The sequence below is a fragment of the Mustela nivalis genome, assembly GCF_964662115.1.
Source record: "Mustela nivalis genome assembly, chromosome: 11".
In the NCBI taxonomy this organism is placed as follows: Eukaryota; Metazoa; Chordata; class Mammalia; order Carnivora; family Mustelidae; genus Mustela; species Mustela nivalis.
The window spans coordinates 81,541,995-81,559,676 of record NC_139030.1 but is presented as its reverse complement, the minus strand read 5'-3'; the positions used below and the strand labels follow the sequence as shown (position 1 = coordinate 81,559,676).

The window sequence follows — 17,682 nt, the reverse complement described above, 5'->3', positions numbered from 1 at the left end:
CCCATGACAAGCTAGCACGTGTATTATGGAGAAGGCAGGTGCTTTCAAGTCAGACTGACAGGATCTTCTTAGCTTCTCCTGTGTAAAACAGGGACAGGAACACCCCTGAAGTGTCTCCAGGATGGAACAGCAAAATGCTGGCAGAGCAGCAACATATTGTGCTAAATACAGGCTGGCTAGTATTACTGCCCTGGGTCCGTATCAAACATAACAAAAGCTAAATTAAGCAAGAGAGTAACAAGCAAGGAACATTTTATTATGTATATTCTCAAAAAAAAAAAAAAAAAAAAACCAAACCCACAAAAACAGAACCCACAAACAGGAGCAAAGAACAAAGTTTTCTAACTCTCTGGGATTCACTGGGGCACCATATCTTATAGAAACACAGCTAGTACAAGACAAAATGTACTAATTGACACTGCCCTCTGCTTCCCCAGTCAAAAAGGCTATAGAGTAAAACACTTTAAATTGTATTCTAATATAAACTCATTGCACAAGGAGTTACTGTATAGTAAACTGCAGAAAATAGAGTAGGCATTCAATAATCTGCTCACAATTAACAATTAAGCAATAGACACTTGAATAAATAGAGCATGTATTACTTATTTGTTAAACCTCAGGTTTATAATGAGCAGATGGTTTATCATTAATAACTGGTTAACTGGTTCCTTACACTTTAGAAGACACCAGATCCAGTAACGGAAGTAGGAAGTAACTGAATGAAACCCAATTCAGAAAGTTATTTCCTTGGATCTGGGCCACCATGGAATTTATAACATATTTAGGCCAGTTGCAACAGTTTAAAAATGTAGGTACTAGTAAATTGAATTCTTTAGGGGAGAACCAAGTGACATGTTCTAGAGAGCTATTTTTTGTTCAGATCCTCCAGGCAGCAGGACAGAAAGTAGGACATTGTAAACAGAGATTTACAGTATAATGAATAATCTGTTTCCAGCTAATGCCATGGGGGTGTTTCTGTCATTTGCAGTTAAAAAAAAAAAAAAAAAAAAAGGAGGGCAATTTGAGAATACGTCTCAAATGAAGAACTGACATTTCCTTATCACAGACATACTAGATCTAAAACACAAGGATCTTCTCTAACATTCTGTACTTCTTAATCCCTAATTATAGGAATTAGCGTGAGTATTCAGGAATGGAAAAACCATGAACTGTTACTTGAAGAGCTATTTTAAATGACCCGTTTAAGAGTAACGCAGTCAAAATAAGGCAATAACTAGAAACCTAGTTGGATCTTCCTTCTGTGTCCGGTCAGCAGAACTGTGAAAATAATTTTTGCTAACCTCTATAAAAAATATTACCCATTTGCTCCCTAGTGTGCAGTAGAGACAAGACAAGCCTGCTATGTGTGTCCCTAAAATGAAAAGTGCTAATAGGCTCTGGTGGAGAGAAAAGTTAACTGAAACGTTCTTTCCTTTTGCCGTTACCCCTCTCTAATTGTCCCCTACATAATGCCTTTCCTCTTTGATTTACATTAGCTTAATCCCTTAAGAGGTGCTCTCACAACCTTATATATTCTCCATAGAACACTGTGTTTTTTATTCAGTTTTTAAAATAAAAGAAGGTTGAAAGCTACAGCATGATATTGTGCTCAGTCTACCACAGACATTATAAAATCACATTTTACAGAAGTTAAAGGCAAACAAAAACCACAGTTCGGTACTTGTCAAAATGGCAAGAAACAGATCATATCCTATTTTCCTTTCAGGACTTCATGAAATCCCCAGGATAGCACCTTTGTATGAGCTGGACCATTAACTGAACAAGAGCTAACATTCGAAACTGCCCTGTAAGAGCCCATCCCTCTAGTTTCCTTCTGTCTTAGTATCATACATTTTGCAAAGAGCTCACAAAAAGTTTTAAAAAAGCAAACACCTTTTCAGGTGATAGAACACAAAAATCATATGGAGCAACAAAACCCTTCAGTCTTATTTGTGAAAGCAAGTCAATTTTTAATGCAGACTATTCTAAATAATGAGGTACCTGATCTCCTTTCCCTATTATGTGTGTCACTTGGCCATAAGACATCTTAACTACCTGTCTTCAATATTACAGTCCCTCTCAGCTGTTAAAAAAAAGATTTAATCCCTTCCTCATATCACAGCAAACCACCATGCTGTCTTGATATGATCCCAACACAGTGACGCAGTATTGAGTTTTTAATCAATATCCACTAGAAGACTAACAAAAATACTGTTGCTGTCTACTTAAAATTTGTCTTTAAGAAAAGGAGGCCTCTCTCCACTCATCTGCATAGCCCTAAAGTAATAGGTACTGTACTATTGTTAAAAACAATCAAAGAAATAAATATTGGAATATTAAAAGACAGGCTCTCCCTTTCCCTCTCTCTTCCCCATCCTGATCCTAAGTGGCCAAAAACTTTTAAAATGCCATTTGATACAAGAGAATTCTCTAGTTGCTATGAAAGCAATTTACAAGTTAGGAATTACTGTGCAGGACCTGGTTAACAATTCCTGCTCTGGGTTAGTAATTTCCTTCTATGAGATGCTGATAGTATTCCTTACAACGAAAAGTCAACATAGTTTAAAAAGCTTTGGAGTTCTTTTCTGAGGTGTATTATTATTAAACTGCCACAGTATCGCAGGGGCCCATCTTGGGACTAGAAATAGAAAGTGTCTTTTTAGGAGGACTGGGCTGTTCCATGGAGCAGATGATCATCTCCCTTCATCCTCAAGCTGCCGGCAGGGCTGTTCTTCCATTTTCCGAGAGTCGTTACTGACAGCAGTATCAGGCGGCTTGTGTGACTCCCACATTAACAGCACCATTAAAAACGTTTTGTCTTCAGGGCACATTTGGGGGAAAGGGAAGGATGTGGGCTGCCTAGGTTAATACAGAAATTGCACAGCTCACTTGGTAACAACGGGGAAGGTTGGCACACCGGCTGGCTGGGAAGAGGAAACGGAGCGCTCCCGACACCGAGTGCAGGTAAGGGTGCTACCTGGCGAGAACAGAGATCTTTAAGAAGAATCACTACGTGCAGAGAATATTCACATACTGCCAGTGAGGAAGGAGAGATCTCTGGGTTCTTGGGGTCCTCCTGCACCCCTCAAGAGGGAGACAGCAAGTCCTCCTCTCCTAATCCCTGCTCTAACAACAGAGCCACAGGAGCCCGTGGAGGGCCGGCAAGTCTTACGGGAAGGGTGTTTGCACTTGGAACTGCTTAAACGCTTTTGTTCAATGGTTTTTCCTCTAAAACTCTCATTTGCCGAATGACTCCTTCAGCACACGTGAGCTCACGGCTCATGAGGAAGTCTCACTGAAGTCATTCCTTTCCTCAGGGAACCACAACAGATGAACTTTTTTTCCATATTTGTCCCTACAGGTAGTTCCGCAAAGGCCCCCAAACAGACCTTACATTTTTTTCTCTTTAAAAATGTTGCTTTGTTTTTTAGTGGCTACTATCCATTCACGTGACTGTGACCACGGAGCCACAGGGAAGGGCTGTGTTGGTGAAGGGTGCCGCGGGGAAGGTGCAGACCTTGACCAGCTCCTGGATCAACGTGGAGCAAAGCCAGTTGCCAGACTGCAGCCCACCACAGGTGTCATGTCCCATATCTGCAAGAGAAAGAACATGCTAGAGAAGGCTGCACTCATCACAGGGCCCAGAAACAGAGCTCACACCAAACAGTTATTAACCTGGAAAAGGGGAAACTCAATCTGTCATTCTTTTTTTTTTTTTAAAGATTTTATTTATTTATTTGAGAGAGAGACAGTGAGAGAGGACATGAGCGAGGAGAAGGTCAGAGGGAGAAGCAGACTTCCCATGGAGCTGGGAGTCTGATGTGGGACTCGATCCTGGGACTCCAGGATCATGACCTGAGCTGAAGGCAGTCGTCCAACCAACTGAGCCACCCAGGCACCCCTCAATCTGTCATTCTTTCACTACAAAACCTTCTCAAGATCTATAGATGAAACCCCTCAGTGCACTAAAATTTGAAAAAAGCTTGTGTTGAGATCCGAAAATGACATAATAATGATGTTTTATTATAAATCTAATTTCACTTTTTAATAAAAAGCCCATTGGGAAAATTCCCTATTTTTTTTTTTTTTTAAAGATTATGAAATAAAGTGTGTCATGGTTTCACAGCTCTGGAGTGGTAATCAGTATGAAACACTGGCTTTTAGTTTCTGTGTTAGTGACCTGAGGGATCTAGTGAAAGAACATCTGGTTATTTCCTACAACTAGGAAACCTGTCTGGGCCAAGGGGAACACCAGCTGGGGAAGGATGACCAAGCAGAGGGGCTGGCTAAGCCCTGACTGACTGGGGAGGCCAGAAACCCCCCCGGAAGGAGGGGCCACTGCATGCGGGACACTTGCAACCATGCAGTTTGTTCCTCAGGGTTGCACGGCTGCTACCGGCTGCACGGCTACAGGCTGCACGGCTGCTCATGAAAAGGGAAGGCAAGCCCACTGACGAGAGAGTGAAACCAGCCCAGCAGCTATCTGTCCACAGCACAGCCACTGAGCACTCCACACACAGACGCTCCTTGGGACACTTGAGCAGGCTACCTTTACGACGCGGTCGGTCCCACAGGTCACCATCAGTCCCCGAGCAATGTCCATGGACATGTGGGAAATGTTATGTTTTCCTTCATGAAAGGTTGCTAGAGAAGTCCGACTAACAAAGAGAAGAGAGAAAAGAGACCGCTGAAAGCTCACCTGTTTCCAGAGCTAAGGGAAGAGGTTTTTGTTGCAACGTAACAATGATAGTGTTAAAATTTATTCCTAAAAATGTGGCTACAGTTTGGAAAACTGTTTATAATTAGAGGACAAAAGGCAGGATAAGCTGACGATTATTTTACATAAGGTCTGACAAAACTCTCCAGATAACTGATTTTATTTTTTTAGTGGAAAGGCTAGTATACTCCTAGACATAGAACGAGGGCCTTAACTGTGCAGAGGAACTGCACGACGGGAGATCCTACCCCGTGGACAAGACCGTCATAGGGAGGCGGCAGGCCCCTGAAGACTCTGGGTCCTCCAGGAGCAGCTCGGGGCACCGGCTCTCACTCTGCTCCTGCACCCAAACCCCGGCCTCGTCACGAGCACACAGGGACTGACCCCAGTGATGCTGACTAGCCTTTCCACTTGGGCCTTGGCCAAGGTCTGCCAATGTAGCACTTTCTAAGATGATTCAAAGAGAAGGCAAAGGAAACGAAATTCCCAGACCCATGCAAGCCAGGGTTGGGACACTGGAGGGACAGCAACCTCTGCCACCACACTGGTGTGTGCTGGCCTTGACCCGGAGGGGCCTCAGGGATGTCCTGCCGCTCAGCAGCCCCACTCGTCTGAACAACACTATGCCTCAGAGTGCTGGGGAGAAATTTGTCTAAGGTCATACAGCGAGGACAGAACGCCCTCCCCAGGAACATTTAGGGAGCTGGGAAGAGACGAACGGAGGGCATCATTTCTCAGTCCTCCCCCTGCAGGTGCCTAGTAAGACGGAGACCCACAAACACTCACTCCTCGTCCTTGATGGAGTCGTAGCAGGAGTCGCACACCCGGACCTGGAACTCGAAGCCCATGACAGGGTAGCTGGAGCGCTTGCTGCTGCACTTCCCACATACCGCCTGCCCACATTTCCGGCAGTGATGCTTCAGGACCACCCGAGGGAGGAAAAGGAGGAGTTTAACTTTCGCTCCTGTTCCGCTTCAGGGCAGGAGGGTGGGAGTGGGGAAGATTCGCCCTGAATTATAATTGCCCAGTTCAACGTACCGTACCATTAACACAATGGGCAGACAGTGTCAACATTGGTCAAGGATTTCCAAAGATCCTTGTTTTATTGGTCAAATACTGCTTTTTATTCATTCATATTATCTGTCTAGAGGTCCACAAACAACACTATTAAAACCAACTTCAAGTTCATTTAGGAGCTTAAATGACTAGAGGTTTCAGGAAAAAAAAAAATCTATACCTATGTCAGAGAAAAGGTTTCAAATAAAGTAATATGACCTCATTAAGAAATAAATATTCATAATCATATGTTTTACCATCTCTTTTAATCCTTCAAACTGTGATTCTGGAAATAAGCTTTACGAACATTCAAAACAGTCTGGTTATTAATTGTGTCATATTTTTTTACCACTAAAAATTTAGTAACCCATACCTTTCCTCTCTCTTCTAGTAGTTAATTCGTAAGATGGAAATTAATGTCTTCACGTTTAGAGGTAGGGATTATCTCGCCCACCAACTACAATGCACTAGTTACCAGCAGACATGCATTGCAGGAAGCAGTCTAACCATGGAACTCAGAACTCGAGTTCCATTTCTGAGCATCAGAATGTTATAGGAATGCTAAGATCACCCCTGCACTGCCTGCCAGTCTCATAGCAGACCTTGTGGGGAGTAGCTTTGTAAGTGACACTAAAGAAAGTTTATTAACACACACAAACTTTAGGCCAATCCCTCACAGAGGCACAAAGAAATAAAATCAGCATTCTTCATTACTTACCTGCATCAATTCATAATGAATTCATATTCAATCTGAGTGGACTACCTTCAAGGTTGCTGTAGAAATATGTTTTTTGTAGAACTTTAGAATGAATACCTAGTGATAAGGGAGTCTTTGAAATCTATAGGCTATTTGGGACATGTTTCTCTTATCCAAAAAAAAAAAAAAAAGGAGAGAGAGAGAGTGTACCAGAAACATGCTTAATAAAAATGTTCCAGGTACACCAGGCACCCTTATATGGAACAATCTGTGAATAATTTAAAATTCTTAAGTGTCACAGTACTCCAGTGAGGGCCAAATTGTTACATTTTTAACAAACAGTGAAAGCGTAAGGTTTACAACCACATGACCTGCTTCATTCTCATTCTGAGCGTGGTTAGCACCGAACACTGACTTGAACAAGCCACACTCCTAGACTGAAGGATCTTTCATGTATTTGCAAATAGGCTCTCAGTGTTTTCCGTGCATCCATGCTTTTCCAACACTGGACAAGTGACGGAACACTTGGGTAATAATCTTGCTGCACCGGGAGAGCCCCACTCATGGTCTGTTACACAGAGATCGTGATCTCAGAAATGTAGGAGTTCATAGCACTTACAGAATAAAGTATGATTGCAAACAAAATGACAAATTAGTACCACAAAGAACAAGATACATGATTAATCCAGTAAGAGTTCAACACTGGCTACTCACCTGTCTCAACCCCAGTGTCTTTGTATCCCACATCTGCTTTATATTCCAGAAAAAGGGCTGCTCGCATTTCTGGCAAGAATCACTCTCTAACCACTGAGGAGCCTGGGGGAGAAGTCAAAGCCATCATTGGAACATCTCCTTGTTTATTAGGATTTCTCAGGGTTAATACCACAGTTTCAGACCTTGCTGGGTTGTTAGCATTTTTTTTAAAACTTCCTCATTTTAGCTTTTGTCATATTCAATATTATGTATTTTCCATAATATCTATCATTTTAGCAATGTTGACAAGATTGTTCCATTTTTGGGGCATCTCGGTGGTTCAGTGGGTTAAGGCCTCTGTCTTTGGCTCAGTCATGATCCCAGAGTTGTGGGATTGAGCCCCGCATCAGGCTCTCTGCTCAGCGGGGAGCCTGCTTCCCCCTCTCTCTATGCCTGCCTCTCTGCCTACTTGTGATCTCTGTCTGTCGAATAAATTAAAAAAAAAAAAAAGATTGTTCCATTTTTAATGTATATACACAGGAAGGAGTAATTCAGTTTTCACTGTGAACTCCTAAGGGTTGTCTTCATATAGAGACATGTGACAGATATTGTTTAATATCTATATCCAGTTGAGTGAAAGCCCCTTTCTTACAGAATCTAGTGAACTACCACTTGGGAAGTCTTGCGAGGTCACAGGGTGGCCAACAGGAGCGTTCTTCCGGGTATATCTTGTGTCAGACAGATTTGCCACCCCTACCCCTCCCCCCCGCCTGCCCCCAGCTCCTGGGAGCTCCTGTGTCTCACACCACCCTCAGACCTCTGCTCCAGCACTGGCCTCTCTGTGCTGTCATCCCTTCTGCCCATTTCCTTTCTGCCACTAACCTGTTATTCACCGGGCTCACCCATCTTTGTGTAGGGACAGCCTGTCACAGACTAGGTTCCTGATGAATTTTTATTAAAAGAGGATGACTAAAGTCTCAGCATTACTTTAAAAAGAGCTGAGAAAATATTTCTCTAAACAAACCATTACAAATTGTACCCGATTAGGGGCACCTGGGTGGCTCAGTTAGTTAAGCATCTGCCTTGGGCTCAGGTCATGATCTCAGGGTCCTGGGATCCAGCCCCACGTCATTCAATGGCGAGTCTGCTTCTACCGCTCCCCCACTCCTGCTTTCTCTCTCTCTCTCCCTCAAATAAATAAAATCTTTAAAAAAAAACAAAAAACCCCAAAACCAAATTGTACCCTATTACAAGATGAAACCATTCAAAGTTACTATTCAACCTCAATCACTTATCATTCTATAGGTGCACAAACAGAAAAACAAGCATTTCTATCAATTAAACCAAAGACTATGACAAAATAATCCTTTTTTGATCTTGAAATCGGGACACAAAAGAAAAATATCCGCGGTAAGGGGAGACAATGCTGGGAGAGCACACACACCGCATCACACCGACCCTTCTAACACAGGCAGGAGAGACAGAGGGCTTTCAACACTCAAACCCGGACTTCTGGGGGCTTCAAGGACCGGTGCCCTTACTTCCCTATTTTGCTTCCTATTGCATCAGAACTTTTGGCTTTCCTACTTCTTATTTTAGCGATGTCACCAGAAAGATTTCTACACATGACAGCCATGACAAAGGGGCTTCTTAGTGGGGGACAGGGGGAACACTCACAAATCACAGGAAATGTGCTGAGACAGAAGAGAGGTCCCTTTCAACAACGGAGGCGTGCTGGCAGGACGGACAGAGCAACAGGGACGGGAACCTCGGCGAGGAAGAGCACCGTCCGGCTGCAGAACCACCTCTGCTTCTATGGTCCGTGGAAGGCGGATGGAGGTCTGGGAACCGTGCTTGAGCACCCCGGCCCCCACGGAGGGCCCTGCCGCCAGCGGCACAGGGGAGGGCACGCAGGGGCCGTGGCCTGGTCTCATGGCTGGGACCCCCGCCGGCCGGACGCCCACAGCAGCACACGCGCGTGCAACAGAGCACGAGACGTGTTCAGGGCGGCGGGATCCAAGCAGGAGCAGCCCCGGGTGAGGGCGTGAGGAAGGTGTGAGTGAACCCTGGTGAAGTGCTCACAGGGCGCCCGGTAAGTGAAGCGTCACGCACGTGCCGGCCGGGTGCGGAGATCGGCTGTGCCTTATTTCTCCCGATTCTCCACACAACCGCAGGGCACACACGCAACACCGTCCTCACTGTGCCGCAGACGAACCGGGGCTCTGACCCCGGGAGACGCAGTGGCCGCAGCCTGAGCCCCGGTGCCTGTCGGCCGCACTCCACACAGCTGCCGCACGAGGGCCTCTGCTGGGGGGGCCTGTGAGGTCTCCACCCGCGGCTCTGGGGTGGCACCGCCATCGGAACCGGGTCCCTGCCCTCAGGAGCGTCGCTCTGTCTAGGGGTTTTGGAAAGAATATTACTACGCTGAGCTGCAGGAGAGAGCGGCTCGAAGGAAGAAGGGGAAGCCTGAAGTAGTCTGAGGTAACAAACCAAAAACATCAGAAAGAAACGGGCTTTCTGGAACAGTTTACTGCAAGAAATACCCATCACTGCTATGCTCTAGGCTGTCAGGAAGCAGCCGCTTATGCGCTTACTCCCTGCAGAGGAAAAACTCTTCTCCTAAGAAGAGCAAAAGGGAATATTACTCAGGAATTCTGCTCAAAGATGACACAAGAATAGTCCCTTGCACCACCATCACCGGCTGGGCAAGAATGCACACTGTACTAACGTATACCACACACACTAATGCGTGCCATCACACACCCTGGGATCTACTAGTTTAAAAGTTCTCTTTTAAAGAGGATCCATTCTAATGATTACTTGCTCATTTATATTTCATGCCTATCTCCAAAAAGGAGCCCTTCTAATTATGATCTGGCAGGGAAACAACTGCCCCAATCAGCATCTCCAGGTGACTCAGAAAGAGATTCCAAGCAAGCACTGTGGGCCTAGAGAATCTAGGACTAATTCTCTATGCCTTTGCCTAAGGAAGTCCTACAAATTATACAAACCCTAACTCAGAGCCAGAACCTTATAGATCACAGACTATTTCCCTTTGTGCCATACTAAGCTGCTTTAAAAAAAAAATACTAAAAATAATGCATTTTTAAAAGATTTATTGATTTACTTTAGAGAAAGACAGATATAGTGCATGGGGGAGGGGCAGAGGGAGAGGGAGAGAAAATCTCAAGCAGATTCCATACTAAGTATGGACCCTAATGTGGGGCTTGATCTCAGAACGCTGACATCATGACCTGAGCTGAAACCCAGGTGCCTGAATAATGCATCTTTTTGACATAATTTGGTTCCCCACCAACACTGTCAACTACTGGGAGAGAAGCTAGTCTAGCGCGATGTGCTACCAGCCAGCACGCAAGTGATCCTGGGTAATCTTCCATAAACAATTAAAGAGAGAACCACCTACACAGGAAGTGGCCTGAGTGATGGCACTGTATTTTCTTTCCCTAGACATACAGATAAACTCGATAATTGTGTAATCTTGAAGGGGAGGTGGAATCGTGCTTTATTTTGTCATTTTTTCCTAAAAGAATTTACTAAGGATAAGAACAGTGGATTGAAATCCAAGTGGGTAAGCCCTTAGGGTAACCACCAGCCACACTGGCCCCAGGGGGTATCTTCCCACGTGAACCAGGGAACACAGCTTCTGCGTTAGCTGTGTTCTCAACAAAATCAAAACAAAGAGACCAAGAGCTCAGGAAACCGAACAGTGTACTAGTTGTTCTTGACACCTGAATCTAGCAGCTATTGTAAAACACAGCGACAGTAAATCTTTGTAAGCAAAGTGTCCATAATTAATATTAAGCCAATGTTATATGATTTAATGAATTACCTTAAGACTTACCAAAATATCTTGCTGCACACAGGTAATCCAGATTTCCTACACTTATCTCCTCTTACAAAGTAACTAGAAAAGCTAGTGATCATTACTTCTCCACATATGGACTACATTTTATTATTTATGTATAGGTTAGTGTATTTCCTTCATGATATTACCAGCCTACAAAAAGCAGGCAAGAATCTGCGTAATGAGCATGGTAGCCATAAAACCTGAAAATGAGTAATGTCGCCTTGATTACTATTTCTGTGGTATGCCTAAGATGCAGGTTTATTTGGTGAAAACGAGACTCCCAAGTAATCAGGAGGCCCCACAAAGCAGACGGGTGCAGAGTGGGGTGGAAATGGTGCACCCATGCCCAGAGTCTGCTTCGAGGGGCACACGGGGCCTCTGCAGGACCTTGGTGACATCACACAGCCCGTGTGTAGTACCATGCAGTGCCACAATCCTCTATGAGGCAGATGCACCTGCCTCCAGACCTGTGAGCAACCCTGTAGGGGCTCAGAAGATGTCTGAAGTTCAACTGTAAGCCCTCATTCCTCACACTCTAAAATCTCTTCTGAGGCCACAAAGAGGCAACTCTTCTGCTATTTACATCCCAGGTTGGAAAAGACAGATAATAACCATGCTGGCAGACATGAGGATGGAAATCCTGCCTGGAAGTCAGCTGACACCATCTATAAAAAGCCTTAAGACATCTCCTTGTCCCAGAGGTCTATTTTCAGAAATCTGTCTGAAATAAATGAACAATCACACAATGACAAGGTCAAGAATGTTCACTGCAGCATTATGTAAAAGAGAAAAAACGACCAAGTTGCCCATGGATAAGAGAACCGACTGGTGGCTGCTAGAGGAGAAGTATGCAGGTGGGGGAAAGGGGTGAAGGGGTCAAAAGGGGACCCAAGAATCTGGGGGTCAAAGGGCCTACCCGCTTGGATTTCAATCCACTACTCTTACCCTTGATAAATTCTTTTAGAAAAAAAAATAAAAAAGGTTGCAAACTAAAAGCAAGATTCCCACCGTCAAGATTACACTGTTATGGAGTGCACGTTCTTCAATACAAGAAATTAAAGTTTTGAAATGAGGGGTGGTGCTGGATGCTAACCGGGCTCACCGTGGGATTACGGTCCAATACCTAAGAATGCCGAATTGCTATTTTCATACCTGAAGTTCACATAAAGATATATGTCAATTATTTCTCAATTTAAAAGAAGATGGCGAGGTTGTTTAGACAATCAGTGAATCTGCCTCAAGAACTAGAAGAGGCTTTGGAAATTGTGTCATTGAACGATCCTACTTGAAGGAGGGTGGAACTGACACTCAGAGAGACAATGACATTCCTCTGAACGAGGTCTCACAACTAGTTAGTGGCCCCAGCAAATTAGAACACAGGTCTCCTAAAAAGAATAATATGTCAACATGTGCTCACTGGAAAATAAAGCAGAGGACAGAGATATTCTTTCCCAGGAAAACATGAGGCTCCTGGCAAGGTCCCAGGCACTAGTCACAGCAGGCATCCCAGAGCATCGGGGAACAGGGATGCCGTGGGGCCGCCACAGTGCTTCCTGGGGCTGCACACCGTGCACCCCAGGCGACACGGGGAACGGTCTCTGGCGTGTTCTCAGTGCACGTCTGCAGACTGAAAACAGCCCACATCCTCAATCTGTGGGCAAGGCCTGTCACTGCGGAAACTCTCATGTGGGGAGAGGACAAGGGACAAACTGACAGGCAGGACCTTGTCAGATAATAATCCGTAAGTACAAGGGAGAGGGGCTGGGGCTGTCTGTGACCTGGTCAGCATCGAGAGCCCGCAGGGTGGGAAGCCAAGAAGCCAGGTCCTCGGGGACCTCTCCACATCAGCCTCGCCCTGCTCCTTCTCTTACCTCCTCTCTGCTAACATCCATGTTCCACACTGCAATCCCACCATCCGAGGAACAGGAGACCAGCTGCCTTGTGAGCTGAAGGTAACACAGCGACTGCACTCTGTCACTGTAAACAACACACATCGGTCACTTGTCTTAATGTGGAGAAACATAGATACTGTCTTCACTTAGGCACCAATCTCTCCCCTGGCTGGAACCAGCCACTGGCATTTTATCATTGACAATTTGGTATAATTTCCTAGCTTCTAGTCTAAACTTGGATCAGCGTTCTGTAACTTATTAAACAGCATAGTTGCTTCTATGAAATAAAAACTACTTTCAAGTCAGTCCCTCAGAACTGCAGGCCACAGATAGGACGATGGCTCTGTTTTCAGGACCAGTCGCTGTGGTCCATGCCTTTTCAGGTATACGAGACTCACCTACCTGCTCATAACAAAGAACAAAGGAGGGGTGACTCCCTTACTGGGACACAACCCATAAGAATAGGTGATGAGACGCCAGAGACAACGGACACACACACTTGCCCGTGTGCTCACTCATGCACACACATGCACACACAATGATGGAACGAAATCTGCCTCCTTCCCATGTGCTTGTCAGACTCCTTTCTGGATCCCCTACAAAGCAATCTCCTGCCCTGCAGACTTGTGTGAAGCATCTTTCTTGGGGCACCTGAGGGGCTTGGTCAGTTAAGACTCTGCCTTCGGCTGAGGTCATGATCCCAGGGTCCTGGGATCAAGCCTCGCATCAGGCTCCCTGCTCAGCAGGCAATCTGCCTCTCTCTCTCCCCGCCTCTGCACGCTCTCTCAATCTCTCTCTGTCTAATAAATAAAGAAAATCTAAAAAAAAAAAAAAAAAAAAAAAAATCTTTCCTTGGCTAATTTTCAATGTGATTCTGCTTACGGTAAGCAGCAACAGGCTAACCAATGGGGAGGAAAGGCCAGTGCCCCTTCCCTCTCAAAACCAGAAGGCAAGAGCCTGGGTATTATACTGTCCTAGCTCAGCTGACTGTGTCAAACCACACCCACATGTGACATTTCAGAATAAAAGAACAAATAGGGCCTCCAGTTCAAGACAGGCTCAGCACGGCATTCCACGCCATCTTCCACGGTCAAAGTCTCACCGGAACCTCCTCAACAGCCCCCCCCAGCAGGTAGTTCAACAGGGTGACTCCTTGGGAGAGGCAGGTGGCAAGTGCTCTTTGGACTAAGAAGGAAGATGACCCTGGGCTCTATTTTTGTTCTACAACATCAGTCAGTCAGGACTCACAGAAGAGCAGTTAAAAGGGACTGAGTGAGCCCCAGTAAATGGCTGTCTTAACAGATGGGGTTTGAGAAAGCAGGAGCAGACTACGAAAGCTGCCCTCCCGCCCCCGCAGACTCTGATTCTGTCCCCACCCCCACAAACAGTCACGCACTGATGGCCTTGCAGCAAGAGCGTGCGGCCCTTCCGTCCCCCGATGTCCCACATGATGATGCTGTTGTCAGAGGCTCCTGAGAAGAGTAACCGCTGAATAGGGTCCCACCAGAGGCAGGCGATGCTTCCTACAGGGCAGAGAGAGGGCGAGGTTAGGTACAGCCTTCCAGCTGCACAGCTGGACTGAACAAGGACCAGCTGAGCCCCGAAGTCAAAACGTCTCTTTGCTGTGTGAAAGGTCATTCAATACTTGATCATGAGTCACTGAGAAGACAGAGCACATCCATCCCCCAGACTTGTAAGATAATGATCTTTGGTTGGACATCAAACTACTTTGGACACAAAGATGTTCAAAGAAATATTTTTCATTCTGTATCAAAAAAAATTATACAATAGCCATATACATATATATATACACACACACACACACACACATATATATGTATATATATATAAAAACCTAACGCTATTTAATGAGAAAAGACGGTGAAGATTATTGTGGTCAACCTGGGTAATCTAAAAATCTAGATTATTCCAGGTCTCCAACCTTGCAGATGTTTTACCTTACGATGCATGTTTAAGAAAATTAAATTGAGGGTCTCAGAAAAAAAATAGTCTGTAGGTATACCACACAATTATGCCAAAGAATTTACGTAAAAAAGTCCAAACTTCACAATTTACATTCTCTGTTGGGCGAACTTATCAGATTCAATATCCTTGGGAAATCTTTCTTTCTACAGCTCTCTAATCTATTTCTCTCTCAACAGATTTCTCTCTTCATTATTCTACTGATTACTGCCTATCTTGAAAAATTATTAATAAACTTAATAAAACAGAACCCATCACACAAGTTAATAATATTTTTGGTGGTTATAGAGAAAACTGATGAAATCATATTCAAAAGCAAACAGTAACTAGTTTCTCACAGAAACTTAACGTACGTGAAAAGAAAAGTGTTCTGCAAAACTGCCTTCAGGGAACAATTATGCATAAATTTAAGCCTGTGCTCATACACTTCAGCGAGAGGCCTTACAGCAGATAAACATGGGGCTTTGCTATAAACACCATGAAGCAGTTACCAGAACCCGGTCTGTCCTTAGCAACACAGAATACTTGTGAGCCTGGGGATCATGAGATCATTAGTCATGAACATAAGTGGTTTCCTCAGGGGCTGTGCTTTCCTGCCCAAATACATTCTAATGTGCTATTCTCCTCTCTCCCCTTTGCTCAAAAAGGTCCCTGATCTGACACACTCGATTTCACCCAAACAGATCAGCTAGGAAGCACAGGGTACATTCAACTTGTTATACTAAAAACACTGTTTTCAAAAACAAGTTCATCATTAACTTTTTGAACAAATCCCCAATTCTTCGATCTAAACCAAACAGTGGCAAAACTTCTCATTTGTTATCCAATACAGCCAAATGAGTTTTAAAACCCTTCCACAGAACCTGGCCAACTGCGCTGGAAAAAGAGTAAAATTCCACCCATTCTTTCCCCTCAGTCCCTAACTGAGCAGAGGCAGAACCAGCACAGACATTTCTCCTAACTGTATTGCTCTATCAGGTCTTGTTCGGTATCCCAGAAACTGAACCCCACCTCAAAAAAATCTTCTAAAGTTCTCACCACTTACAAGAAATTTTCAAAGACCTTCTGAAAATAACTTAAAAAGGCAAACAAAAAGAAAGTATTACCCCCATGAGCAATCTGGAAAGGATTTTGATGACATGAAACCCAGCTCAACACCCTATCTTCACTTCGCTTTCAGTCTTTCAGATCCAAATCCCACATCTGGCCAATCAAACTGAAACTGTCAGGTCAGAAGAGTGGATCATTCACCAAGCTGCAGGGCTGAGAACTGAGTCTGGATGCCCAAATTAGGAGAAAAACCTGTGGGTGATCACAAAGCCTACCTTCATGACCTTTGAGGGTCGTAATGACTGAACAGGAGCTCTGTTCCAGCTTCAGAAGTGTGATCTGTCCGGAATAATCACCAACAAAAGCATACTGAGTATCAAAATCATATCTGTAGAGAAGCAGTCAAGGATATGCAACATAATCCATCTAGAAGTCATAAAACAGAAAAACGTGCATTTTAAAGACCTAAGCATAAAACTATGAGACAGGAAGTACCCAAATGAAATTCAGGCATTAGGTACATATTTAAGAAAACAAGCTTTCAAGCTGGTAAATTTTCTTGGGAAAATTAACATTCGTTCATTTAACAAGAATTCATGGAGTACCTACAACTATTGTAATCAATGCCCTAGGAATTAGGAGTAAAAAAGGTTAAGGAGTGACAGAGAAGTGAGACATGAAAACAAGTAATTATAATTGAATTATAACAGAGTTTAAAAAAGTAGGATAACAGCGAAAACAGCAAAAAAGAATTGGAACAAAATTGCTTTTTGTGAACGATCTCTGGAGATAATATAAAACTGATAGCAAATATGACATGCGCACCCATCTTTCTTTGGCCTAGATGATGCAGCTTTAAATGAAAAGCATGGTTTATTTTAAATTGCTGTGGAGAGTTTAATCATCCAAAAGACAGCTATTTGGGGCAGTGGTAAATTTAAATTTGAAAAATATACTAACTATTGATAACAACTCATTACTTTCTAAGTCACTTAATGGGCATAGATAGACCTTTATGGCCAGTGGCAATGTAAACACATCAGGATAACCACTGCTTTGATTCCAAGACACAGTTCAAAAGGAGCAACACAGGCTGGGCCATGACTCTGTGATTCTGTGCCATTTTCTATCAGTCCATATGAAAAGCCCAGCACATAACAGAAACACTTAATTAGCAAATTAAATATCTGAGTGTTTTTCCCTTATTTGATTCTGATTCTGATTTCCCTTATTTGATTCTGTTTTAATGCTTACTTTAAATATCTCATGCTGTGCATTGATTTGTAGCAAACATTTTTTTATAGAGGTTTTCAATGGAAAAAAAAAAAAAGAATTTACTATGCCAGACATCCAACTCTAAAAGAAACTAATGTGGGGCATCTACCTGTTGACAGCCTTGATCTTGCTGTCACTAAGATACATAGCTACCATGAGAAGTCCCTAGCAAGGGCAAATTCTACATGAAACAAATTCCATACAGTGGTAGAAAACTGTGAAAGCAGCAATTTAATTAACATTCTGGGGGATCCTGAGGCACTTCTGAGAATATGGAAAGGATTATGAACCCTTCCCACACATTCACACAAACTATGAAACTCCTATAATCCCATTTATGAACTCTAGGGTCACAAATCCTTACTATATTCTCTTTCAGGACCTGCCAATAAGCAAATAAAAGATCGGTTCCTTTCTATCTTTATTCAACAAAAAAGTCTTTTCTTTTACC

General features: G+C 43.9%; 1 protein-coding gene across 1 annotated transcript in view; it reads right to left on the bottom strand.

The window, feature by feature from the left end:
- Positions 1–235: 235 nt before the first annotated feature.
- WDFY1 (WD repeat and FYVE domain containing 1) overlaps positions 236–17,682 on the bottom strand; it is a 43,591-nt gene continuing 26,144 nt past the window's right edge. Inside the window, exons 6-12 of the mRNA XM_082690410.1 lie at positions 16,232–16,344; positions 14,320–14,446; positions 12,903–13,008; positions 7,185–7,286; positions 5,504–5,634; positions 4,550–4,658; positions 236–3,594 (exon numbers count right to left, since the gene is read on the bottom strand). Coding sequence (XP_082546536.1) covers positions 3,535–3,594; positions 4,550–4,658; positions 5,504–5,634; positions 7,185–7,286; positions 12,903–13,008; positions 14,320–14,446; positions 16,232–16,344 — 748 coding nt within the window. The 3' untranslated portion in view covers positions 236–3,534. The remainder of the gene's footprint in view (positions 3,595–4,549; positions 4,659–5,503; positions 5,635–7,184; positions 7,287–12,902; positions 13,009–14,319; positions 14,447–16,231; positions 16,345–17,682) is intronic.